This window comes from Pelodiscus sinensis, chromosome 5 (assembly GCF_052426305.1).
Source record: "Pelodiscus sinensis isolate ZL-2025 chromosome 5, ASM5242630v1, whole genome shotgun sequence".
NCBI lineage: Eukaryota > Metazoa > Chordata > Testudines > Trionychidae > Pelodiscus > Pelodiscus sinensis.
In genome coordinates this window covers 114,011,695-114,038,064 of record NC_143056.1, presented here as the reverse complement: position 1 = coordinate 114,038,064, position 26,370 = coordinate 114,011,695, and the positions used below count along the sequence as shown (strand labels likewise).

Below are 26,370 nucleotides of genomic sequence, written 5' to 3'. Positions count from 1 at the left end.
GAAAAGCTTCTTCGAAAACAAAGGGTTCGGTAGATTTCTGTGAAGTGTCACAGCGCAGTGGGACTTCATGGAGCTAGCGCTGGGAGGGCTGGCTTAGGCGATAATGAGAGATACCTCTGCTGAGAAGCTGGCCCTATGTTATCCGAAGGCAAGGAGACGCTCTGGTACTACTGTTAATTTCAGGTTGCTGGGATTGTGATTGGCTTTGCCTGCTCGGGATGCGCTTGGCGCAGCGGGGACCCGCTTCTGTGTTTGTATCGAAACCCCAGTGAGAGTCTCTGTGTTAATGGCTTTTATTTCTTCTTGGCTGAGCGTCTCAGGCGCTGTCGAGTCGGGGCGGGCGGGGGGGGGGGGGGGAGAGGAGAGGAGCAGATCTTGATGCTAACCCACCTTGATGTGTTTCTGGCCCTGGTGCAGAGAAACGAACAGGCCTTGCTTCCCGGACAGCTCTGGGGTTTGCCTGGAGCTGGGACCGCGCGTTTGGCTGACAGCCGTGCGTATGTGTTTCTGGTGTCTCTCTCTCTGTGTGTGTGTGTGTGTTTCTGGGGGGGGGGGGGGGAGTGTGTGTTTCTGTGTGTGTCTGTGTGTCTGAGTGTCTGAGTATGTGTGTGTCTGGGTGTGTGTCTTGGTGTTTGTGTCTCTGGTGTATCTATTTAAACATGAGAAATCGCTCAATGGATTTAAAGCGAAGTCCTCCTCACCCCCACCCGGCTGCCCCCTCCTCAGCTGGCTGGGCGCTCAGAGCGAAACGCGAGGGGCTCACCAGCTCTGGCCTGTCGATGGGGTGCCTGGCGGGTACAATGCGGACCCCACAGCAGCAGCCCCAGCCCCCGCTTTGCCAGTGACTGTCCCCCCGCTCACAGCTGGCCTTGGAAAGGGCAGGATCAAACAGGGGGTCTCTCTCCCCAACGCGGGAGCCCGACCCCTGCTGGCACCAAGCCGCTCCTTTGCCCGGACGGGCGCTGGTAGCCGCCCGGTGGGGACTGGCACCTCCCAGGGGCGGATCCGCTCCCGGGGGAGGGGGGAAGCGCCTCTCTCGGGGGGCCCGTGACGCGCCCGTTTTCCCATTTGCTTTGGCAGGAGATCAGGAAAAGGCTCTTCCTGCCCCCCCGCCCCTCTGCCCCCCATAAATAGCCCGGGAGCCGCCGAGCGCCGCACACCGAGCCGGGATCCTGTGCTGCACGCCCCGGGGCGCTCCGCCAGCACCATGTTCTCCAGCCGCGTGGAGGGAGCCCGCAGGGGACGGTCCTTCGACTCCATGAACGCCAGCTTCGAGGAGAACCAGCTGAACGAGGTAGGGGCGCCCTGAGAGGCGAGGGCTCCTCCCAGCTCTGCCGCGGGTCCGGTGAGCAGCTGGATTCTCTCGCAGCGCCGGGATGGCAGATTCAGACTGATCCCAGCTTCTGGGGGAGGGGGTGTCTAGCTGACTCTTGTGGCGTATTAAGTATCCCCCGATCATCCTAAATGCAGGTCAGGTTTGTGTTATTCAGTAACCTCAAGTGCCATCTGCACAATTCAATTTCCCAGCTGTCACAGTGAGAGAGGAGTCCCCTGCATGTCAGCTAGCCCAGTGGGTCTCAACCAGGGTACAGGCTGGGTACTCAGGGGTGGCTCCGGAGTATCCAACTCATTTTGGATACTTGCCAAGTTTGACCTTAGGCTACCCAAAAGGAGCAAGCGAAGTGAGTAGGAACGAAAAGGTGATACGATTATTTGCTTATATTGCTCTATAGACCGTGCGCTGAAATGTAAGTCCAAGACGTAGATTCCACTCATTGATAATTATATGGTAGAAATGAGACTAAATAAGTAATTTCCAGCAACTTCGCCCTGCTACACCTTTGTAGTAGGATGGCTGGTTTTGGAAGCAAGTAGGTTTTTTTAAAGTGAGGTGCAACTTGCGGGGTAAGCCAGAGAAATCAGACTCCTGAAAGGGCAGTGTCTCTGGAAAGGCACTAGGCTAGAGGATCAAGCTATCTTTTTGCAGCATATCTCCATTCATCTGAAGAAGTGGGTTGTACCCACCAAAGCTCTTGGTGCCATCTGCATGTTTTGTTAGTCTCTGAAGTGCTGCAAGACTATTTGTTGTTTTTTAAAGTTTGTCCAGTTATAGACTAACTCTGAAATTTTTGCAGCATAGTTGGGAGTGCGGGAGTCGGGGAGATTCTGTCCTATTAGGAGAACTCTTAAGACTTCTCTCCAGGGGGACAGGAATGGTGGAGGCTGAGCTCTGCAGAGAGACCCCTAAGGAACAGCTCCATCACAGGAATGTAATAGCCCCCGCCCGCACCCCAGGCTCAGATGACTCTGTCTTAGCCCTGTGCTCCCGGAGACAGGGCCGGATAGGAAGGAGCTGGAAATACTCGCATGCTATTAAAATACAACACAAATCTTCTAAGGTTTGATGCTACCATGAGCAAAAGGTGAGCTGAGTTGTCAGATTTAAGCGCGTACAGGGGACTGATTGGAGCCAGCGCTGGGATGGCTGGCTTAGGAGGTAATAAGAGATTTACCTTTGCTGAACCTGCCCTGGCTGTAAGTAGTTCGAATATTCCCTTCCTTGAGATCTGGAGCAGCTTAGGCAAGGCTCCATGTGTAACAACCCCTGCCCCTTTCCCTAGCCCACAGGTTCAGCCGGCATCCCAGCCCCAGGCATGGAGGTGGGCCAGGCTTTCTGTTCTAAAGCCAGGCCAGACGCACTAGTTTACAGCAGCGGGTTGCAACCTTTCACCTTGCTCCAGAGGGGAATTTTAGGGCCCCACTTCTGTCTAGCCAGGAAGTGTGAAGTGGGAGCGTTTCCCTGCCGCCTGCAAGACTCAGACTCCGAGCTCATGAAGGCGGGAAGGAAAGCAAGGGGAACCCAGAGGGGAAACCAGCTCGGAGGCTGGGGGAGAGGAAGTGGCTTCCCTGCAACTGGCGCAGTAACTGGGACGCGGGGAGAGGAAAGGCTTGTGTGCACCCTAGTCAGTTTCATTGCGGAGGAGGGCTGCTCTCCCCACGGGCTAGCAGGGAGCCAATGCCTTACTGAGCTTGATTGTCAGTTGTTTGGAACAAGCGACCCGCTGACGTTTTACTTCCTATCGGGATTAGGACAAATATCCTGGGGCCATTTAATAGCGCCCCGTTTAATCTTAGCAGCGCCGGTGCCCCGCGCGATCTGCACAGTCACCTACAAGATTAAGGCGGATTTCGCTGAGCTCTTTGCAGCGCCACCGAGGAACTCGGCGAGGCTGTGACCCGCACGTAGTGACTCGGGCCCCCTGCATTGTATCGCGAGCTCCGAATTACTTTTCGGATGTCAAGATTGCTGAAGATATCGGACCCCCCCCCCCCCATCTTCTTATTTGCCAGCAGCTCTGCCATTGTTCATCATTCGCATTGTTAGAATGGGGCGCCCGTGTGGAATTTTTGATCCAGATTCTGCTCTCAGATAAACCAGTGTAAATCCTCCGTCACTGATGTCAGCGGAGTTACTCCAGATTTACGCTAGTGGCTCTGAGCTCGGAACAGGACCGAACTGAATTGTGCTTGTGTCTGAATGAGAAGGAAATCATTAGCTAAGTAAGTAAGATTCAGAAACATGAACATACAGATGGTACATAAGTTATTACTGCTTCGTTGTTGTGGTGGTGTGTGTGCGTGTGTGAGAGAAATAATTCTCTATTCAGAAGGGAAGAAGAAGAAAGGGGAAAACACTAAACAAGAGTAACCTGTTTTAAAATGTGCATCCATTCTAATATGTCGGAGCATAGGGGATGAAACAGATAGTTGTCTGGGCAGGGTTTGATTGCCATTAGGAGTATTATTGTCCAGTAATCAGAATGCTGTTCAGTATTCAGATGGAGCTGACACTTTATTACTACCCGAATCAATAGCTTTTCCATGTCCTTCAGATATTTAGGAAGCTCAAGGGAACAGAATATGAATAGTATTGTAAGAGCTGTCCAGTCGAGATAGTTTGCTCTCCAGAATTCGATCACAGGAAGACTTTAAGCAAGGGTCCAGTACCTGGGCTATCAGGTTGCATCCAATAATGGTCAGCCAAAAAGAACATTCCTTCATGCCTATTTAGTAACAAACACGTTTAAAGAAAATTGAGAAAATAACCTGAAAATCAATACTAATTGAGGGGAGGATTAAAATATTAATTGCCCATCAAATTTTAATCTAAAGTCAATGTGCCAACATCACTGTATTCCTCTCCATGGGACATTATAATGGAGGACCCTTACTTTTACTTGTGAGAGTGATACTATCGTGATAGGGAAAGTACAAGTGGGTTGCGTCATGTACTTCCATTGTACTCAATACCAAAAGGCTCATCTACTTAAATGGGAGTAGAATGCCCCCCCTAACGTTCTCAGAATGTAGCCAAGTATTAATCTTATTTTTCCATAAGGTGCTTGTTTAAAGAGTGCTTAAACCTGATCAAAGCTGCACAGATTCTAAGGCAGAACAGGTAACTCTAAATCAGGGGTAATTTATATTCACTGTTCTATTTGAACAGTCCCACCATCATTTCAGCTGTAAAACTAAAGGCATTAAAAAGTGGATATATTTGAGAAAAATATTTAGACATTTACACCCAATTTCACACCCCAAAAGGAAATTAATAAGACAAAAACTGCACTGTGAGAAGGGGGGTTACTATGAAAAAGAAGAAATGCCTCAGATCCAATGAAGTCCAGTGGGGACTTTGTTATTGCTTTTTATTTTACACAGAAGGCACTCAGATATTACAGTCACCGACAGGACTATAAAATTCTTAACTAGATGGATGGATGTTGAGCATACATTTTCCATGAGATTTAAGTCCTATCAAAGGCTAATCTTTATTAGACCACTACTACTATATTATTAGATAAAGAAACTAACAAATTGGGGTGGGAGGGAAAGAGCAATTTACGTTTTCCAAATGTCTTTTTCTTACCTTTCAGTTCGTACTGTAGAGAAGTAGTTTTCTGTTTAAAGATTGGCAGGTAAAGAAAACAATAACATTTTAAAAATATGGATTTATTTAAATGACAAATTATTAAAATCAGTTGTTGCCACTTTGTGATCATATTTTGTCAATAATTCTTGAGGAGATTGGTTATGGTTTATACAGAAATATTTTTACCTCGGGTGGCCTAATCCTGCTTTGCTGACCCCAAAGGCAACAGAACAGGATCAGCCCCATATTTTCTGCTAGTTTTCTCTAGAATTTTGATTTAATTTTGCAAGGTGCTAAGTGTCCTCACCAAATCTCCCATGGAGTTGACTTTAGTGGGAGCTGAGGCCACTCATCGTATTACAGGAAGTGCTCAGCACCTTGCATGGTTGGGCCCATAATTCACAAAAACAACCACCTGGGTAGGAATAGTTATTTTACACCACACACATTCTAGTTCTTCCTTGCACCTCCTGTTCACCAGACAGGTGTGTGATGTAAAACAGCTTTTCTCTTCTAAGGTACCATTTTGTTTCTGTGGTGGGGTTGCACCAAAATGGTGGCTGCGTTTCTCAGACCTACTTCTCCATCCTGCTTTTTGTTAATTCTGTACAATTTTATTGTTGAATGCTAATGGACACTACTGTTAGTAGAGAAACCTCGACAGTATTCATCACCATACAATTTTGACAGATTTCCATGCCCTTTGTAGAGCTTATGTCCCACGTCTTGTCTCTGTTTCAAAGTTTGGCACCATTGGCCATTTTGAAAGAAAATAAAATGATTAATTTTTATATTTGGCTGGAGGAATGCAGTGTATTTGTGCTTAGAGAGACGTTTAGACTAAAAGTAGGAAAGAGCAGAGGTGGGTTATGGAAGATATTTGGTTAGGTTTAGCCACTAGCCATTTTTAATAGAAAACATTTATTATTTTTATATTGGAGAGGGGGAATGTGGTGAGTTTGTGCTTTGATACAAGTTTAGAGAAAAAAGTATAAAAGAGAATCCTTAAAGAAAAGAAGGTTTTTTTAAAAACGAAAGTTTTGGTTAGGTTTAGAGGAAAAAATGGTTATTTTAAATAGAAGACAGCAGTGTTTGTTTTATATATTAATAATCCCATGGGGATTAAAAAGAATAAAAATATAGAATAGTTTTACAAATAGTAGAAAATTCTGTGTTTAGTTTAGTTTGTTGTAAAAATTAGCAAATCTGTGGTAATGTGGGGATTAAAAAGAATAAAAATATAGAAACAATTTGTATATAACCACAGTGGAATTTGTGAACAGAGACATATTTAGAAACACTTTAAAATATGAAATATAAGGGTAAATGAAGAAAAATAGCAATTTAAAAAAAGTAGAGTTATTTTGAAATTAAAAGAGAAAACATGGCAGAAAAAAGGGAATTTAAAAATATTTTATAAGTGGAGATTGTTTAGTAAGCACATGGTGAAACTTAGGAGAAAAGGATTATTATTTATAATTATATAAAGGTAGGCTAAGAGAAATCTTTAGAAAAGCTTTAAATATTAAACACAAGGATATGTAAAGAAAATAGTTATTTTAAAATATTAAAAGAAAGTATATGAAAGAAAAAAAAGACATTGAATGAGGGGAAAAGACAGTCCTTTGTAAATGACAAAGATAGCACATGACTGAGGGGAAAAAGAGCTAAGTAGGTAAAGGGGAGGGAGGACAGGAGAGAACTAGCTTACCCTCAGGACTGTCCCTGGGGAATGACAGAACTCACAAGGCTCATAGCCCTCTGCCTCTGCTTCTGGGCTGGACCAATCTACAGCTGCATCATAGCATACTTTTTTTCTGAGCCAATCAGAAAGATTTTTGAACAAGAGCTATCTCCCTCTACTCCCCTCACTTTCCTCCCTTTAACTGTCTTATCTAAAAAAACACACACCCCTAATCATTTTCCCCACCATTTAGCACTTTTTTACATATGTGTTTCAATTAAAAATATAGCCTACGCAAACATTCCAAAGTTAAAATCTTTGTAACTAACAGTTTATAAAAGCTTTCCCTCTGTTTCTTAGTAAGGACAATTTGAAGCAACATGCTTTTACAAAGATGTGGTGTTAGCAGTAACAGAGTTTGAGAGCCATTGGATCACAGAGAAGAAGGCTGCTTCTTTTCCCACCTTTTAACAAATTTAAGTGAAAGCTATATTAAATTTTGCAAAGAAATAAACAATTTAAAAGCAACCTATCTGAAGATGCATGCCTCTCTCTAACACTGTTACATCCGGGAAAGGGAAATGGGGCAAAATGGGAGTTAAAAATGTAGTGGAATAAGAAGGCAGAGATGGAATAAAGACACTTGAAGACCAACATTTTATATTAATTGAGATCCAAAAGCTTCATGCATAAAACTTGTCAGAGACTAAACTGATCAGAGGTTGTTCTGAGACTTTTCTAGCATGATTAAGACAGTTATTTTAGAGCATATAGCAAGGTAGTCTGGTAAGAAATGATCTGACTTAACTGATTAGGTAATACCTACATTCATAGTTAAAGGATTATATTCAACATGGTATTCTGGTTCCATTAGGTTTTTGTCTGATTGCTTTGTAAAAATAGTGTCTTATGTCCAAACAGCAATTCTGACTCATAGATACAGAATAGACAGGAACTCCCTGTGCTAGGATATTAGGACTTAAGGTAAATCCTGTTAGTCATAGAATCATAGAATATTAGGACTGGAAGGGACCCCGAGAGGTCATCGAGTCCAGTCCCCTGCCCTCATGGCAGGACCCAGTACTGTCTAGACCATCCCTGATAGACATTTATCTAACCTACTCTTAAATATCTCCAGAGATGGAGATTCCACAACCACCGTAGGCAATTTATTTCAGTGTTTAACCACCTTGACAGTTAGGAACTTTTTCCTAATGTCTAACCTAAACCTCCCTTGCTGCAGTTTAAGCCCATTGCTTCTTGTTCTATCCTCAGAGGCCAGGAAGAACAAGTTTTCTCCCTTCTCCTTGTGACACCCTTTTAGATACCTGAAAATCGCTATCGTGTCCCCCCTCAATCTTCTCTTTTCCAAACTAAACAAGCCCAATTCTTTCAGTCTTCCTTCATAGGTCATGTTCTCTAGACCTTTAATCATTCTTGTAGCTCTTTTCTGAACCTTCTCCAATGTCTCCACATCTTTCTTGAAATGTGGTTCCCAGAACTGGACACAATACTCCAACTGAGGCCTATCCAGCGCAAAGTAGAGAGGAAGAATGACTTCTCATGTCTTGCTCACAACACACCTGTTAATACATCTTACAATCATGTTTGCTTTTTTTTGCAACAGCGTCACACAGTTGACTCATATTTAGCTTATGGTCCACTATAACCCCTAGATCCCTTTCTGCCGTACTCCTTTCTAGACAGTCGCTTCCCATTCTGTATGTGTGAAACTGATTGTTCCTTCCTAAGTGAACAGAATCATAGTGCTGGAAGAGACCTCAGGAGGTCATCAAGTCCAGCCTCCTGCCCAAGGTGGGACCAATCCCAACTAGTCAATGGGAGTCCTTCCATTTGTTGACTACAATGGGTTTTGGACAAGGCATCTTAATTTTTCAAATTCATACTTAATCTCTAGAAAGTATTCTATTGAAAACTAATGCTAACTCTTATTACATCTGTGAACCATTTGTTTTTAATTATAAGCTATACTTGGATGTATTATATGCATTATATCCTACTGAAGAACTACCAATAACCTCCCAAAGGAACCACAATGATAGTTTATTAAAAAACCCTATACTAAGCTCCAATTTTGTAATGAATTGTTTCTATCAGTATACATGTGACTGTATATAATCATTTGACTGGCGCTTTATTTTTCCAGTTGATGAAATCTATATTTTCCCATATATTCCCAGTTAAATAAGTCGAACTACACAATGATTGAAGATAATAAAGAGAACAAAGACAATTCAACTGGAAGAGGTAGAGCAGCTGTCATTTTTTCCTTAAAGAATGAAGTTGGAGGACTTGTAAAAGCACTAAAACTCTTTCAGGTACGTAGTCCTGGCATTTCTATAGATGGTTTTCTGACTGTAAGAGTCATGTTGGCACTCATCACAATTTATTTTCCTTAGTAACAAAGGACCCATAATTCACGGTGAAAACAAAATTGTGCCTACAAAATTAGAGGCTGCTTTGACAGCCCCTCAAAATCATGACCCCTTCTCCTACTCCCACTGAAGTCCAGGGGTATTTTGCCTTTAATAGGAGAAGGATTGGTACACTTGGCCTTTGTATGGAATGGACCTGAAATAATTGCCCTGATCAGAATACTCCAGATCTGAACTCTAATGAATGAATCAAAACTCCACAACTGCTTTGTTTTAAAGGTTGGGAAATTCAGCTCTGAACTTTGTGGCTTCAGCCTATTTGTAGTGTTTGCTGTGTTTTCCCTGAGTATGCTCCTCTTTGTGACAACTATCCTACATAGGAAGAAAGACTGAATTAATCTTTTCTGAATCACCGGTGTCATTCCTTTATTGATGGAAGAAGTTTATTGCCATTGAGCAAGATGAAATACACACCATCCCAGGCTCTCAGCATACTATTTATACCTGTGGTGCCCAACATGCTAGCCACTATCCACATGTAGCAATTTGGCCAATTGAGTGTGGCCATTTGGCTTGAACAATGTGGCTATTTGGCTGGTTGGGTGTGGCTAGTTCACCATAGCAGTAACTACTATAATAGCTACTGCTTCAGAACTGGTTGGACACCACAGGTCTATACAGTGCGCTAAGCCTTTGAGGAGTAAGTGGGTTAATACTGCTTTAGCAGGTGTCCTTGCATAATATTACTACAACGAGAGCTCTATTTATTCATTTTACAAAACATTTTGTTAAGTAACATTCTTTCAGATAAAACAAAAGTTAAAGATACTATTAGGAAATTATAATTTTAACATCTCTTTTTATTTGTAAGAGTAATAAAGATTTGTTGACTTGATTGGCAAACAGTGATTTATACGACTCATCTGTCAATCAAACTCTACTAACTAATTAACTTGAAGATTTTACTCTTTTATTACCTAATAGAGAGTTTGCTAGATAAGGACTATGAGCTTTAGTTCACTTTATTACCAAAAGTCAATTTCTAGTAGTGAAACAAACAAATTATGAGTTAAGGTGGGACTGTATCGGGGATCAACATTGAGCCCTTTTTTATTAATCCTGAAGACAAATAAGACATTAAGATCAGAATTTAGCAAGCTGACCAATAAACATAAATGAACTATTCTAGTTTCTGGTTCTAAACAGAGCAGTTTCTGTTTCGTTAACTGCAGTGGTTAGAAGTGCACAGTGAAATGAAACTCAGAGTGGAATCTCCTTGAGTCAGATAAAAAATAACCTTACCTCAGCTCTATAATTTGGCTCTGAACATACTTTTCATGTTGTTGTGGCCTACATGAGTTTAGATGCCAACATACTCCACTGGGAATGACAGAAACGGTATAAACCTTTAATTCCCGTGGCATACACCAATGGAACCAGCAAGCCCAACATCAAACCAATAGTTTGCAGCATTATTAAGTTGACACAGTTATCTTTGGGAGGTTAATTTCTTATGTTTTGTATGCAGGTCCTGAAATTACTACTGTTAGAACCATGACATAGCATTCCTATTGCCTTCAATGGGTTTGATGTTAGTCCTCTCAATAGTCCAGTTTAATCAAAATCCAAAAGGGTAATGTGAGGTGATAGGCTAAGGTTAATACATTTTGACAGATATTCATGTTTTTTTCTAGAGAATTATGATTTTCACATGGTAAATGCACATTTACATGCCTGGATTTAACATGATGTTAATTGAATTAATTCTTTTTCCACTCCTTTAAAGAAATTGGAAAGGTAATGAAGTGCTGGCACTTGATACCCTATTGGCCAAGTCAGGATCACCAGTCAGAGGCTCCAAGATTTATCAGTAGATCCTGATCTACTGGTTGCTGTCCATTGTACTAGAGAGACATGGGCTCAAAATAACCAAAGGAAAAATAAGAGTATGCAGTATGAAATTTCAGTAATATGAACACCAAAGAGAAGACAGTACTGAAAATTCAAAGTTTCAAGTTGCTGTGTTCCAGAATCCAGGGAAACGGGGAAATTGTTAACAAAATTGAAGCTAGGATAATAAATGCTTATCTCAAATGGAGAGAGAGATAAGTGGTGTAGTACGTGACAGGAAGAAACTAGTATGACCGAAAGGTAAAGTATATATAAATATAGTGGTCCAGCCAGATTTAATGTATGGCACTGATCACCAAAGGAGAAACATGAGCAAATGGTGTGTTCTACAGAAATGTGAATGTGGAGATGGTTGAGAGAGACCACATGAGGAATGTGTATGTTAGAGACATGCTCAGAGTAACACTCCATAAATGAAAAAGTGAGAGAGTGCAGGCTCAGACAGTTTGATCATATAAAGAAAAAATCCTGACAACTACATGGGGAAGAGAGTTCAACATATGAAAGATAAAGGAAAAAAAGACAGAGAAGCTGACTGAAGAAATGGTTGGAAGGAAGCAAAAGAAAGGAGGGCATTTTAACATGGAAGGTGATTGAGAGAGCATACTGATAGAGAGGACCCTGTGGGTGTGTCTAGACTACATGCCTCCTTCGACGGAGGCATGTAGATTAGCCAGATCGGAAGAGGGAAATGAAGCCGCGATTAAAATAATCGCGGCTTCATTTAAATTTAAATGGCTGCCCCGATCTGCCGATCAGCTGTTTGTCGGCAGATCGGGGCAGTCTGGACGCGACGCGCCGACAAAGAAGCCTTTCTTCATCGGCACAGGTAAGCCTCGTGAAACCAGGTTTACCTGTGCCGATGAAGAAAGGCTTCTTTGTCGGCGCATCGCGTCCAGACTGCCCCGATCTGCCGACAAACAGCTGATCGGCAGATCGGGGCAGCCATTTAAATTTAAATGAAGCCGCGATTATTTTAATCGCGGCTTCATTTCCCTCTTCCGATCTGGCTAATCTACATGCCTCCGTCGAAGGAGGCATGTAGTCTAGACACACCCCATGTGATGGGATTAATGCAAGAAGAGGAAGACATTTCTACAGTATTTACTAGATTAAAGTTGAGGATATAAAAGCACCCCTCTTTCATTTTCTGTGACACTGGAAAGAGATTTTTAACCATTCCTTATCTTTTTTTAATACAAGCTGCTATTCATAGATATGTTTTCATAAAGAGACTTCTCAGAGCTACTGTTATACAGTAGACTACTGGCTTGGCAAGAGGTAAAGATTATCTAACCAACCTATCTTAAAACACTTTTTCTCATAAACAGGAGAAACATGTGAATCTGATGCACATTGAGTCCCGAAAGTCAAGGCGAAGAAATTCAGAGTTTGAGATCTTTGTGGACTGCGATAGCAATGTGGAACAACTGAATGAGATCTTCCATCTGCTGAAATCCCACGTCAATATTGTATCTGAGAACCCCACAGATAATATCACTATGCAGGAGGATGGTACGTATGGAGGGATATTCTAGCAAAACCGCATCAAGGGAAGAGGATATTGTTCTACTTTCTAATGAGTTCGTTTTCAGTCCCTTTATGGCAGATATTTGGAAACAGAGATAAATGAAATGGGTAAAATGGGGTAAAATGAAAGGAATGTTTCATGGAAGCCTGTCAGACGAGATGCTTAGATGATATGAGTTGGCATACCTTCACTGAAATCAATGACCAGCTCAGGATATGGTCAATGATTTCTGTCAGTGCATGTTATCCCTTCCTATATTTCACACCCTTTGTCCTCCCCTATTTTTTCTCATGTTGCATTGGTTAAAATGATGGTGTGAAGTTCAGGGCAAATGGAGTATAAGACCCAGAGTTTTATACCCACGTTGCTCAGCTGTAAAGGTGCAGGGGAATGAAGAATAATGCTTGTAGCTTCCTTGGATAATGCCCATTTACTCTGGCTTTTTACAGAGGCGTGGTGGGGGGGAAGGAGAGAGATGCTAGCAAAGCTGTTTGTAATAAAAAAAATTCTCTTTAAGGCTGCAGAGCTACTGTAGCTGAGAACCCCAGTCTCAGTCAGTAAACCCTGAGCACCCACAGAGTGTTTATTCACGTTGATATGAGCACTTCTTTCTCCCTATTCGTCAGGTTGTGTGGTCCATTGGTTGGGACTATTCTGGTACTTGGCAGGCCAGAGTTTAATTCCCATCCTGCTATGGGATCTTGGACAAATCACTTCACTGCCTTTATTTCTGTCACCATCTCTTGTAAAGCTCAGTAGGGCAGAGACTGTCCCTTACTATGAGCCTATAACACAAGGAAACTGATCTCAGCTGGGGCCTGGAGATGCTATTGTAGAACAAATAATAATAACAGTTACAGAAAAACCATTTCAGCTCCAGGCCCTTAGTTAACCATTGCCTCCCCATTTTTTATGCCATTATGGTCTTCAAGCAGAGTGTTTTGGTGACACAGGAGGAAGTGTTAGATTTTGTGCTGGTGCCAGATAGTCAGAAGACTTCCTCATCCCCTTAGTTGCCTTCTTGATTTTGCTGCCATAGCTGCCACACCTAAACTTGAAACAGACGTTTCCTCTTTTAACCCACTGAATTTTATTAATAACTTTCTGGATTTCATTAATTCCTTAGACATGGAGAATATTCCCTGGTTTCCTAAGAAGATCTCAGATTTGGATAAATGTGCGAACCGTGTTTTGATGTATGGATCTGAATTGGATGCCGACCATCCAGTAAGTAGTTTCCCTGCTATTTGCAACAATGATTGAAGACAGATCAGTTTTTGCCCTATAAGAGTGGCTCTGTGGTTTTAGTGTATCTCTGGGACTTATTCCTGGTGTCCTGGCTCAGGCATTGCTCTCATTGACCTCAGTTCTGTAAGCTTTGAAAGGGGTTTTGCCTTGGTAGCAACTGCAAGGTTGAGCCATGGATACTCACAGACAAAAGGAATGCAATTTGAACTAGAGTTATTTCCCTCCTAAAGTAACGGTGTAAATGAGGCAAACAAATTAAACTGGGTACAATTTCTCAGATTCAGCCCAATCCATTAAATAATCAATTGACTGTAAGCAAAACTTTGAAAAAGGAATCCCTATCTATAGAATAGAGACATCAAGAATTATGTGCATGAAGTTTCTGATTTCTGTTTTAAATTGGGGGATTTATTTATTTCAAAGACGACATCAGCCAACAGGTTCCTATTTTGACTATTTATTTTCACAGAACATGCTTTTACAATACTTAATTAACAGGCTTATTAATTACAGAGATGGAAATATGTATTTTTGTCCACACACAGGGTTTCAAAGACAATGTCTACCGTAAGAGGCGCAAGTATTTTGCCGACCTAGCTATGAACTACAAACAGTAAGTATGACTCCTTGCAAAACAAGTTTCCTGCTTTGGAATAATGAGGTGGACAAAATTAGTGTAGTGCACATTTACTAGGCCAGCTGTCCAGGTCTAGCTGAGCTGTGTTTGGTATAGGAACCCAAGTAAGAGGAATACAAAGGTTGATCCAAGCCACCTTACAACTCCTAGGATCTCTAATTGATCTGAGGATCAAATTCTAATTCAAAGGTTTCCAGCTAGAATGGTCCCATAGAGATGGCTCCACCAGCTGAGAATAACTAGACTACAGTGCATTCTGATTGAACTTTCTCTCACTCATCATCACTTCCCACCTTGTTTAGGAATATACCTGTAACGGAGAGTGAGGAACACAGAGTACACAGATGGCTATACCAGCTTCATGATTTCCCTGTTAGGACATATCTAGATCACCTTGAATGGTGCAAAAGACATTGAGGTCAGAATGTAGCCTGCTGGGCAATAAATATAAATGAAACAAGAAAACAGTCATTATTCCAGTTTCTGGTCCTAAACAGTGCAGTTTCTATTTCATTGGCTACAGTTTAGAAGTGCACAGAGAAACAAAACTGTAATGGCAGCGGCATACACCCATGGAACCAGCAAGACCAACATCAAACCAATAGTTTGCAGCATTGTTATGTTGACACAGTTATCTTTGGGAGGTTAATTTCTTATGTTTTGTACGCAGGCCCTGAAATTACAACTGGTAGAATGATTCCTATTGCCTTCAATGGGTTTGATGTTAGTCCTCACAATAGTCCAGTTTAATCAAAATCCAAAAGGGTAATGTGAGGTGATAGGCTAGGGTTAGTACATTTTGACAGATGGTCATGGTTTTTTTCTAGAGAATCATGATTTTCACATGGTAAATGCACATTTAATTACTCAGATTTATCATAATGTTGATTGAGCTCATTCTTTTTTCTTTTCCCTTGAAGAAACTGAAAAGGTAATGAAGATTCGTTATACACAGGTTTAGGGAAAAATTACATTCTTAGTCCCTGATCCTGCAAAGATTTATTTAAGGGTTTAACAATTATTCCCAATGTCAAACACACATAGAGCTCTTTGCAAGGTGGGGCATGAGCATCTGAACCAATTCCATTTATCTCAGTGAAAAGATTCTCATTGATTGACTTCAGTGGGAATTGAATCAAACCCTCTTAGACTGTGCCTAACTGGATGGCACAGCAATATAAATGTTATATAATAACAATACTAGATAAATGAGTCATTCAGAGCTGTCTGAGCCATGAATTAATCTTTTTCTTTCTTTCTTTCTTTCTTTCTTTCTTTCTTTCTTTCTTTCTTTCTTTCTTTCTTTCTTTCTTTCTTTCTTTCTTTCTTTCTTTCTTTCTTTCTTTCTTTCTTGTCTGTCTGTCTGTCTGTCTGTCTGTCTGTCTAGTGGTGACCCAATCCCCAAGATTGAATTCACCGAGGAGGAGATCAAGACTTGGCGCACTGTATTCCGAGAGCTCAACAAGCTCTATCCAACTCATGCCTGCAGAGAGTACCTTAAAAACTTACCCTTACTCACCAAATACTGTGGATACAGAGAAGACAACATCCCCCAGCTGGAAGATATATCACGCTTCCTGAAAGGTAATCTTCTAAATTTTCTGCTGTAGCAATGGGAGCTAAATACCTAGGTGCCTTCGAAAATCCCCTTTGATGCCTATCTGGATCTTCAGGCATCTATAAAACTTCAAAAATCTGCCCTATGCCCTCTGTAAAGCAGAGTCACTAGACAGTAGCATGCTCGCTGCCTCTCTCACTCCATATTGGTGCTATGGATTATAAACAGTATTTAGTTACGACATGGTGATTTGAGCAATTCCCATAATCCAGTCAATATGGGGCAGAGGTACACATGCACATCGGGGGAAGGCAGACAAACATTATGTAACTTTATAGATAATATTAAATTTTTCTATTGCATTCATTTTAAGGGCACTCTTATGCCCTTTTGTGCCTAAAACAATACCATGGGTATTTATTATCTTATTCTGTGCCACACAACACTATAAAAGGACTTCTACAGCCACTGATGTCAGTGGGAGCTTTGGGGGGGTGGGGGGGGAATCACATGGTGTATAAATGACCTGCATGTTGCACTTATAACAAGCACAGAGTTCAGTTTTAAAATAAATATCTGCTCCAAGAAAAGATTCTCTCTCCAAAAGGGAGAGAGATGGTGGGTTTTCTATTGTATAAGAACATAAGAACGGCCGTACTGGGTCAGACCAAAGGTCCATCTAGCCCAGTATCCTGTCTACCCACAGTGGCCAGCACCAGGTGCCCCAGAGAGGGTGGACCGAAGACAATGATCAAGCGATTTGTCTCCTGCCATCCCTCTCCAGCCCCTGACAAACAGAGGCCAAGGACACCATTTTATCCCCTGGCTAATAGCCTTTTATGGACCTAACCTCCATGAATTTATCCAGCTTCTCTTTAAACTCTATTATAGTCCTAGCCTTCACAGCCTCCTCTGGCAAGGAGTTCCACAGGTTGACAACACGCTGTGTGAAGAAGAACTTCCTTTTATTAGTTTTAAACCTGCTACCCATTAATTTCATTTGGTGTCCTCTAGTTCTTCTATTATGGGAACTAATAAATAACTTTTCTTTATCAGCCCTCTCCACACCACTCATGATTTTATAGACCTCTATCATATCCCCCCTCAGTCTCCTCTTTTCTAAACTGAAAAGTCCCAGTCTCTTTAGCCTCTCCTCATATGGGACCCGTTCCAAACCCCTAATCATTTTAGTTGCCCTTTTCTGAACCCTTTCCAAGGCCAAAATATCTTTTTTGATGTGAGGAGACCACATCTGTACACAGTATTCAGGATGTGGGCGTACCATAGTTTTATACAGAAGCAGTAAGATATTCTGGGTCTTATTTTCTATCCCTTTCCTAATAATTCCTAGCATCCTATTTGCCTTTTTGACCGCCGCTGCACACTGTGTGAAAGTTTTCAGAGAACTGTCTACGATAACTCCAAGATCTCTTTCCTGATTTGTCGTAGCCAAATTAGCCCCCATCATACTGTACGTATAGTTGGGGTTATTTTTCCCGATGTGCATTACTTTACACTTATCCACATTAAATTTCATTTGCCATTTTGTTGCCCAATCACTCAGTTTGGTGAGATCTTCTTGGAGTCCCTCACAGTCTGCTTCTGTCTTGTATGAAATCCTTAAATTGAAACTAGTTGTTTCTAGCTTGGTCAGATGTTACAGACTCCATGCAGGAATCATCTGGAGAAATTCTGTGATCTGCATTGTACAGGAGCTCAGATTAGAGGATCATAATGGTCCTTCCTGGCTTTAAAAGGTTTGAGTCTATGAAAGTGAGTGCTCTGTAGTTCTGAACACAATACAATGAATTAAAAGAGAAAGAGAAAGGAATCATTACACAGTGAGACCACATGCTATATGGACACGGACTGGCTAGGGTAAAAGAGTAGGAAACACACAAAGTCAGAGTATGTTGTCAATGGCTACATCTAGACCACAGGCTTCTTTCAAAAGAAGCTTTTTTTTGGAAGACATCTTTCGGAAAAACCTCTTCCGAAAGAGAGCGTCCACACTGCTAAAGTGCATTGAAAAAGCGTTCTGCTTTTTCGAAAGAGCATGTCCAGACTGAATGGATACTCTCTCATATGTAAGATGCGATTGCTGTTGATGGAGTGGCCACCAGAGTACCTGTGCTTTTTCCTCTTTCCTCTTCTTCAAAAATAACTCCTTCTTCCCTGTCCATACAAAAAAGATTGCAAAAAAGATTCTTCCTCATAGAATGAAGATTACCAATGTCGGAAAAACCCCTCTGTTCTTTCTGCTTTCTTGTGGAAGAATGCAACTGTGGGCGTTTTTCTGACAAAACTCTGTAGTGTAAACATATCCAATATCTGGGTAATTTTCAAAATGTGGGAATTTTAATCCTGGTTCACCTCTACTTTTCATCCTTGGCCTTGAGCAAAGCCATGCTGTGGTACTTACCCAAGCAATTAGAGCAGAATCACAGTTTTGAACATTATAAAATTGTACAACACATTGATCTATGATTTATCTATTGCTTTTCAGAGCGCACGGGTTTCACCGTCCGCCCAGTTGCTGGATATTTGTCACCCAGAGATTTCTTGGCAGGCTTAGCATTCAGAGTTTTTCACTGCACTCAGTATATTAGGCACAGCTCGGAACCTCTCTACACCCCAGAGCCGTAAGTTATTTTATTTCTGGGGAGAAGTCAAATATATGCACAAAACTATAGTTTACAGACAAGGTTTTTAAACCTGAGTTCCTAAAGTGAAGCTCCTAAATAAGAATGGCTCAGAAATATTGAGTGTGTGCAGCTCTCACTGATGTTAATGAGGTTTTTGGATGCACAGAGCACCTGAAAACCAGGCAACGCTTTCTTAGAGAAGAGGTTTTCAAAAGTGCCCAGTATTGGCCTAATACTGTCCTGCCAGGAGCCGCACGCTTCTGGCAGGGTGGGAAGAGACTTTGCGTGCCTCCTCGCCCCCTGATATGCCAGGGGGTGTAGGAGTGTGCAAGGTTTCCTCTGCCCTGCCCCCACCCTGCAAGAAGTGTGCAGCACTTCCAAGTGTTCCTGGCAGGATGGAAGGAGACTTCACATGCTCCTCACCCCCAAGTCCTAATTGGCCTGGGGGCAGAAGGGGGAGTGAGCAAAGTCTCGTCCCACTGACGGGCCTGGGTGCCTAAGGGGAACTTCTGGCGGGGGGAGGGAGTAAAGGCACTGAGAGTGGTCTGTGAGTGGGGAGGCAGGGAAGTATCCTGGCCCTGCCCCTTCTGGTGTGGCCTGGGGCCACTTCAAAAATTTCTGAAGTGGCCCCTGCAAAAAATTATTGCCCACCCCTGCTCTATATCCTCCTCCTATATGGGTATGGGAGCTTAACTTTAGGCATCCAGGTTGGAAAATTTGGGGCTTTTATTTGTATAGTGTTAATATGATGCAATCTAATAAGAGAAATGTTTTTCTGCCATTTTGATATTACATAATTTTTCAGTGTTCCAAAGAATGTTCTTCTGAGACAGTTGTATTCATTGGATGGTGCTGGTTTTTCACTCCCTCAGCAAGAAAGAATATCACCTTACAGCTTCTTCTTTGTTTCTTTTTCAGTGACACCTGTCACGAGCTCCTGGGTCATGTTCCGCTGTTGGCTGAACCCAGTTTTGCTCAGTTCTCCCAGGAGATTGGTCTGGCATCACTTGGGGCATCAGATGAGGCTGTTCAAAAACTGGCAACAGTAAGTGTCCCAGTCTCTGCTGGTGATAATCCTACTTGAATGTCACAGAATTTTACAGGGTTGATCTCACTCCCCTTGAAGTAACTGGAAGATTTATCATTCATTATCAGCAGAAGCAAATCATTCACTCTTGTCCATGTCAGTAGCTCTAAACCTTTTATTTGCTGTAACTCCATGATAGAACAGATGTGATATGCAGTGAATGCTATTCTCCATCTAGCCATAAAGTAAGGGTCTCTGAGGATCATAACCTCCAGATTGAGAACCCAAGGTCTGTGTCTTCTAACTCCAAGTCTTTCTAATTCTGGGGTGATAAGTCAGTAATTTCTACAATAATTTCCACAGCTCTGACTGATCTCATTTATCAGTTTAAAAAAAAATACAGTCACTTCCTGTGCTTCTGTTAAGCTGCCTCGTGACCAATTCAATGGATGGCTCAGTGCATTTGTATGGCAGGATTAGAGCTCAGTGCTTCTGTTGAGATCAACCATCTCTGTGATAAAGTGAGCCTAGGGTGTGGAATAGTAGCACCATCACTTCTCAGAGCTATCCAGCTCAATGATCCTTTATCTTTCTCATTCTGGTCCAACTTTCATTTAGCAAAATGGGAAAAACTGGTAGTTGGGACCCTCTGACATTTGTTCAAGACACCTTTGGGGGTTGTTACCTTGCTTGATAACCTTTCATTTAGTTTGCTTGACTCTCAAAATCTGCAGCACCATTTGTTGCATCTGTGTTGAAGACCGATTCGTCCCCACCTTCCACCATTTTAATTCTTTTTTTGTTTCCCTTCTGTATCAGTGCTACTTCTTCACTGTGGAGTTTGGTTTGTGTAAGCAAGAGGGACAGCTAAGAGTCTATGGGGCTGGTTTACTTTCTTCCATCAGTGAGCTCAAGGTAAGAAGAGGAAAACATTCCCCTGTTTTCTGCCGCCTTTCTTCATTCTCGCCTGATTTTTTTGGTAGTTTTGCCAAAATATTGGGTGGACTGAGTAGCTATCACCATTAGAAAATGTGAATTATAAATTTTAATTTAGAAAGTGTGAATTGAAGCAGCATATATTTAGGTAGCATTTATTCTGAAAACTCCTACAGCCAGATTTTTAAAGGCATTTAACGGTATTAATTCAGTGGGAATTTGGCACCTAAATACCTTTAAAAATCTTGCTCCTCTAGGGTTGATTCTGAATAAGTGAAAAAGCATGGAACTAATAATTGGAAATTGTGTTTTTTTGGTGTGTGCTGAGCCCTATTGCTCCCAGTGGTTTTTGATGGAGTTGAAGGCTCCCTGCATTTCTTAGAATCTAAATCCTAAATAGATGTGTGTTAAGCATAAGGCTGTGCTTGCCAGACTAGATTCTGTTGCTATTGTTTTCAGTAATGCTGGCTTCAGAGTTCAAGTATGTTGACATACTCACATAACAAGATACTACTTGTAAGGGGGACAGTACTTTTTGAGGGTGTCCAGTTTCCTATGGGTTAGCTGATACTAATCTGCAGATAGAATTCTTAAATAAAAGATTATGTTGTACAGAGATTTAATTTATGGTATCATTTCATCCTCTTTAACACACTGTTTATATCCTCTGTTTTTTCCTTTGGACTCTTTTGGTGCTGATACTATTATGACGTGATAATATTAATATCTTTATTTCATTTTTTGTCTACTACCAGCATGCTCTTTCTGGCAATGCCAAAGTCAAGCCCTTCGATCCAAAGGTGACCTGCAAGCAAGAATGCATCATCACAACTTTCCAGGATGTCTACTTTGTTTCTGAAAGTTTTGAAGAAGCAAAGGAAAAGATGAGGTATAACTTGTTTAATCTTGGTTCTTACTAAGCCAGGTTTATTCTAATGTATGTGCCAGAAAAAAAAAAATCCTTTACTTTTTAATCATCATGCTGGGTTTTTAGCTTCCATTTGGCTGGAAAGCAGCTATTCAAGATTTCCTTTCTCCCCTGTATTATTATTATTAATTAACTGATGTGGTATCTGAACACATCACACATAACAGAAAACATGTCTATAAATGCCCCCACAGGGCAACAATGTTATTTCTGTCCCTGTTATCTATCCCTCTAATGGGAAAAATCTGAGGAAGAGAAAAAATAAAAGACAAAGCTTTAGTTTAGAGCCATCTAGTAAAAGTAGGGCCATAAAGATTAGTTTGGAACCAAGCTCTGAAAGCGAACAGGCCTGAGGTCTGATAGACTAAGTATCACTGTCAGGGAGCCTCCATTGAGAATGAGTGTACCATTTGGGTCCTGCCAGCAAAAGCATCTTGCTGATCTCAGCTGTCATAATGGGGTGGAATTCTCCCCTGTGTAGAGGAACAGCACAAGGCCCAAACACCCTCTGAGTTCCATTTTGTGGGCTTAAGGAGGACATAATTTTGCATAAGGCTTTTCTTGGCTCTCCATACAGAGGAAAATGTCACAAGATGGGACATGATAAAATAAATAGTTTCTAAAGTAGCTAAGTTCCAAACAATATTGGTGTTGACAGTTCAAACTGTTGTTTTTAACCTAACACAGAAAATCATGTGGTAGTTAATATAGTGAGGAGCACAGGTGTAACGTGCTCAGACTGTGCACCTCTGCTATGAGCTGGGAAGTGTGAGTCCCAGTTTGAGTATATTTACCCACACTATTCTGCCTGGGATAGCACCTAAAAATAGCAGTGCATCTGTCATAGCATGGACGGAGTTGTGACTCGGACCAGCCACCTGAGTACACATGGGCACCAGATGGGATTGTACCCAGATTGGCTAACCTGAAAAAAAAGCTGCAGAATGGCTCTTGTGCAAGAGTGGGGTTTTTTTGTGTTAAAAGGAGCTGTGTAGATGGCTCCTTTTTGCACAAAAGCCCCTTGTGCAAAAATGGAAACTCATTAAGTATGCAAACGAGGCACAGCGATATTCACCACTTTACCTCATTTGCATATTTTCTTGCACAAGAAAGGGCAGTGTAGCCATAGTTGATGAAAGTGATATCTGCTCTAAACAGCAGGTGAAATACTGCTTTCAGTTACACCAATGTAAATCTAAAGTAAGTCAGCTGATTTCAAAAGGCCTGATTCTCATCTCCCTTACACTGGTTTTATATGTGTTATACCATTAACTTCAGTGGAATTATTCTGAACCCACACAGAAAACAGTAATATAAGTGCAGAATGTAGCCAATAATTTCTCCAGTGATATAATGTAGTGACAAAGTAGATGAGTTATTGAAGATCTATTTTTAGCAAGTGCTTATGCAATTTGGTCCAGTTTAACCAAAGCATGTGAAAAGTTGTTGCCCACTAGACAGGGTGCTCGACTAGGACTCTGGAGACTGGAGTTCAATTCTGGCTCTGTCACTGACATTCTGGGTGACCACGGACAAGTCACTTTTCTGCAATGTGCCCCAGTTTTTCCTTCTGTAAAATGGGAATAAGAATGCTGACCTCTTTTATAAAGTGCTTTGAAATCTACTGACAAAAACATTCTATATGAGGTAGGAATTTTGGAGCAGAAACATAGTTTAACTAATGGGGTACTGATGCTGTCTGCTCCCAGGGCATGTCTACACTAGGAAATTATTTTAAAATAACTAAATTTGAAATAATAACTCCCAAAATAACTATTTTGAAATAGCTTGTTCACACTATAGGGAAGCTTCAAAATTAGTCTGAGGCAGGCTCTCTTAATGTGGATGTGCTACCTTGACTTAGAGCCCCAGGAAGCACTGGGAAGTAATTACTTTGAATGATGCCAGAGAGTAGTTATTTTGAAATAGTTGCAGTGGAGCGTCCACACAACCGCTATTTTGAAACAACTATTTTGAAATAAGCATTATTCCTCATGGAAAACAAGAGTTGTTATTTTGAAATAACCAGCCCTTTATTTCAAAATAACAGGCTTGGAAGTGTGGATGTTCCACTTGTTATTTTGAAATAAGGGGAGTTGTTACTTCGAAATAACTCCCTAGTGTAGACCAGGGCTTGGACAAAGCATGGTGATTAGCTCAGGGACACATTTGGCTTTGAACTGATTTAATCTGAAACGCTCTCTTTTTTGTTTCAACAGAGAGTTTGCAAAAACAATCAAGCGCCCATTTGGAGTAAAGTACAACCCTTACACACAAAGCATGCAGATCCTAAAAGACACCAAGAGCATCGCCAGCATGGTGAATGAGCTGCGTCATGACCTGGATATCATCAATGATGCCCTCAACAAAATGGGCAAGGAACTGGGCATCTAACATGGCCAATAATCATCAGCACTTTGCACTCATCATCTCTGTTGATTTTTCCTGTTCTAGGCCTGAAGATACCTGTTAGGTGCTATACATAGAAACCTCCTTTCTAATAAGAGAAGAATGAATGACTAGTGGAGATAGTTACTTTAAAGTTAATGTTTCTCTACTTAACACACTTTGACCTTGCAAAATGTTTGTGACCCCTCTAAATTCTCCCCTGCCCCAAACCAATCAGGAAATAAATGGGGTGCATTCATCCTTGAGAAATCATCACACTGGATCAGAACAGTGGTCTAGTCTAGTATCCTGACAGTAGCCAGGGCCAGCTGCATCAGAGGAAGGTGCAGGAAACCCTGTGGTAGACAGCAATTAGATAATTTACCCCAGGGAAAATTTTCCTCATAATTCCCGACACTATGAAGTTGGTTTATGACAAATCCTGGCTTAGGGCCTCCAGTACCTCAAAGTTCACTAGGAGAAAGTTGCCTTCCCCCCAGTTGGAGGAGCATACTGATCTGGGAAATGATGTGACTGGGAGATGTACTGATTCTGAATATTCCTATCCAGTGGTTGCCTCTCTTTGCAACATAAAGCTGCTGAATGCAATCCTGACTCCACTGAAGTCAAGGGGAACTTTGTTATTGACTTTAATGGGGACAAGATTTCACCTACTTGTCCCTGGAGTAGCATTTGAGGGTGGGCAATATGGGTAACATCACGTGCCCTCTGCCGTATGGAACGAATCCTTCCAAGATCACAGCAAGCCTTGCTAGTACAGGGAGCTGCAGTTTATACCTCTCTACGCCAGCTGTGGAGAACATAGACCAATGTCTAAAAACATTTTGAAATGGCATTTCAGTATCCACCATAGTATCATTACAAAGGTGAGGAAGCCCAGTTCTTTCAAATAGCCATTGTCTAATATGAGTTTACATGGAAAATAAAAGTCCCCCTGATTATTCATTCTCATCATTGATCTTTCAAAACGTGAAGTGATACATCCCAGTTCTCTTCTGTAGGGCCTGCTCCTGAGGGACACTGAACAGCTTCCCATTGAGGCCAATGGGACTTAAGGGATCTGTTTGTGGCAAGATGAATCCCTAAGTCTTTGTAGCTCATAGTTATGTTCAAATATACTGTAATGAAAAAGAAATCTGTTATCTTCTGAATAGCATTCTGCTGATGTGGAAAGCAAAGTCATGTTGAATTGGTAACATTAAACAGTAGTGAGCTCTCCAGTTTTGTGAGCATTCAAGCACTGATGTCAAAGGCAAAACTCCCATTGATTTAAATGCAACTAGAATTTCATCCTTGGATTCCTAAGAACAGAGAGTAAGTAAGGTTTAAATATCATAAATGGTCCTACTGGCCCTCTGCACAGTGGTGAATTTTATCCCAATAGACTATAAGGGCCATATACATAATGAACAGCCTAAAATATTCTGTATTAAGAGAGACCCAATTTTTGGATTTTTTCCTTTTTAAAATGAAATTTGGAGGGTTAATACTCTTTTTACTAGCATGAGATTACTCCTATAATTTTTTTCTTTTACATTTAGGACAGTCAGACTATATATTTTTATAAAAATTAGCTTTGCATCTTAAAATAGTCTTTGGGAACTTCATGTTTTTAACGAAGAATCTATTCAGTTTAAATAAGTGATTAATGTGGATTGATTTTGTTTGCTTGTGTAGTAATGGTTAGAGCTAAGGTTTTTTTTAAGTATAGGATTTTTAAATTTTCAGATTATAAGCAGAAGATGTGATAAGCGGTACTTCAAATCTTAAATCTGTATTGTGTAAAATTTCAATAGAAAACATTGGACCTATTAATGTCTGCTTAGTACCTAGATTTAATAATTCTGGTGTTATTCTGTGAAGAGGAAATTCTGTCTATATTATATGGTACAAATATAGGAAACAAAATGTTAAGAGTAAAATATTAAAGTGATGTTTTTTCAGAGAATAACATAATTTATATTTGGTTTTTATCATGCCAAACCTGCTGACTATGTAAAACATTAATATAGACAGTTTAATGATGATAAAATGAAAACTACTGAATTGTTAAGATGAAAATCAATGTATAACCAAAAACTACTAACTCTACAGCCTAGCAATAAACATGTTTACTTGTGATTTATGGAGTTTCATCTTTAATGGAACAATTCAGTTACTCTGGATGCTGTATGGCCTGCAGATATACATGTATGACTCCCACTGACACCACAGGAAGCTATACATATTTATTTGAGCAGGGAATTGTCTCTCCTTTTGTTTTGTAGGCTCAGTCTTGATCCCATAGACAGACCTAGGTTATAGAATTGGTTTCTTAGGACCTGATTCTGCATGAAGGTCCCTGCAGATATACCCACTGCCTTTAGTGTGTTTCTGCATTGACTTAGGGGTCCATCCATGGGGTATTGATTCCAGGATTGGGTCCCGCGGCTGTAAACTTTCTGACAAATGGACTGTGATGATCTGTGCAGGTGGACAGCACCTAATGTGTACTATTGAAGTACAAATAATAATACTATACAAGGTT

The 26,370-nt window shown here is 41.2% G+C and overlaps 1 protein-coding gene across 2 annotated transcripts; it reads left to right on the top strand.

Annotated features, from left to right (window-relative positions):
* Positions 1 to 1,019: 1,019 nt before the first annotated feature.
* On the top strand, positions 1,020 to 25,965 carry TPH1 (tryptophan hydroxylase 1). Of its 2 annotated transcripts, none has more exons than XM_075928102.2 (11): positions 1,020 to 1,294; positions 8,819 to 8,956; positions 12,256 to 12,439; positions 13,582 to 13,682; positions 14,249 to 14,316; positions 15,728 to 15,924; positions 18,405 to 18,540; positions 19,462 to 19,588; positions 20,390 to 20,485; positions 21,262 to 21,395; positions 23,654 to 25,965. In XM_075928102.2, exons 1-11 carry the CDS (start codon positions 1,208 to 1,210, stop codon positions 23,826 to 23,828), a joined length of 1,443 nt encoding a protein of 480 aa, XP_075784217.1. In that variant the 5' UTR covers positions 1,020 to 1,207; the 3' UTR covers positions 23,829 to 25,965. The 2 variants fall into 2 exon arrangements, with proteins under 2 accessions (XP_075784217.1, XP_075784218.1); XM_075928103.2 differs by lacking the exon at positions 1,020 to 1,294 and adding an exon at positions 3,380 to 3,561.
* Positions 25,966 to 26,370: the final 405 nt, after the last annotated feature.

What these genes read in the sequence shown, in the direction of transcription:
- TPH1 (XM_075928102.2), top strand. Translation starts at nt 1,208, where the DNA reads ATGTTCTCCAGCCGCGTGGAGGGAGCCCGCAGGGGACGGTCCTTCGAC. An exon ending in AGGAGAACCAGCTGAACGAG is followed by an intron (nt 1,295 to 8,818) that starts GTAGGGGCGCCC and finishes ATATATTCCCAG; the next exon opens with TTAAATAAGTCGAACTACAC. An exon ending in AAGCACTAAAACTCTTTCAG is followed by an intron (nt 8,957 to 12,255) that starts GTACGTAGTCCT and finishes TCTCATAAACAG; the next exon opens with GAGAAACATGTGAATCTGAT.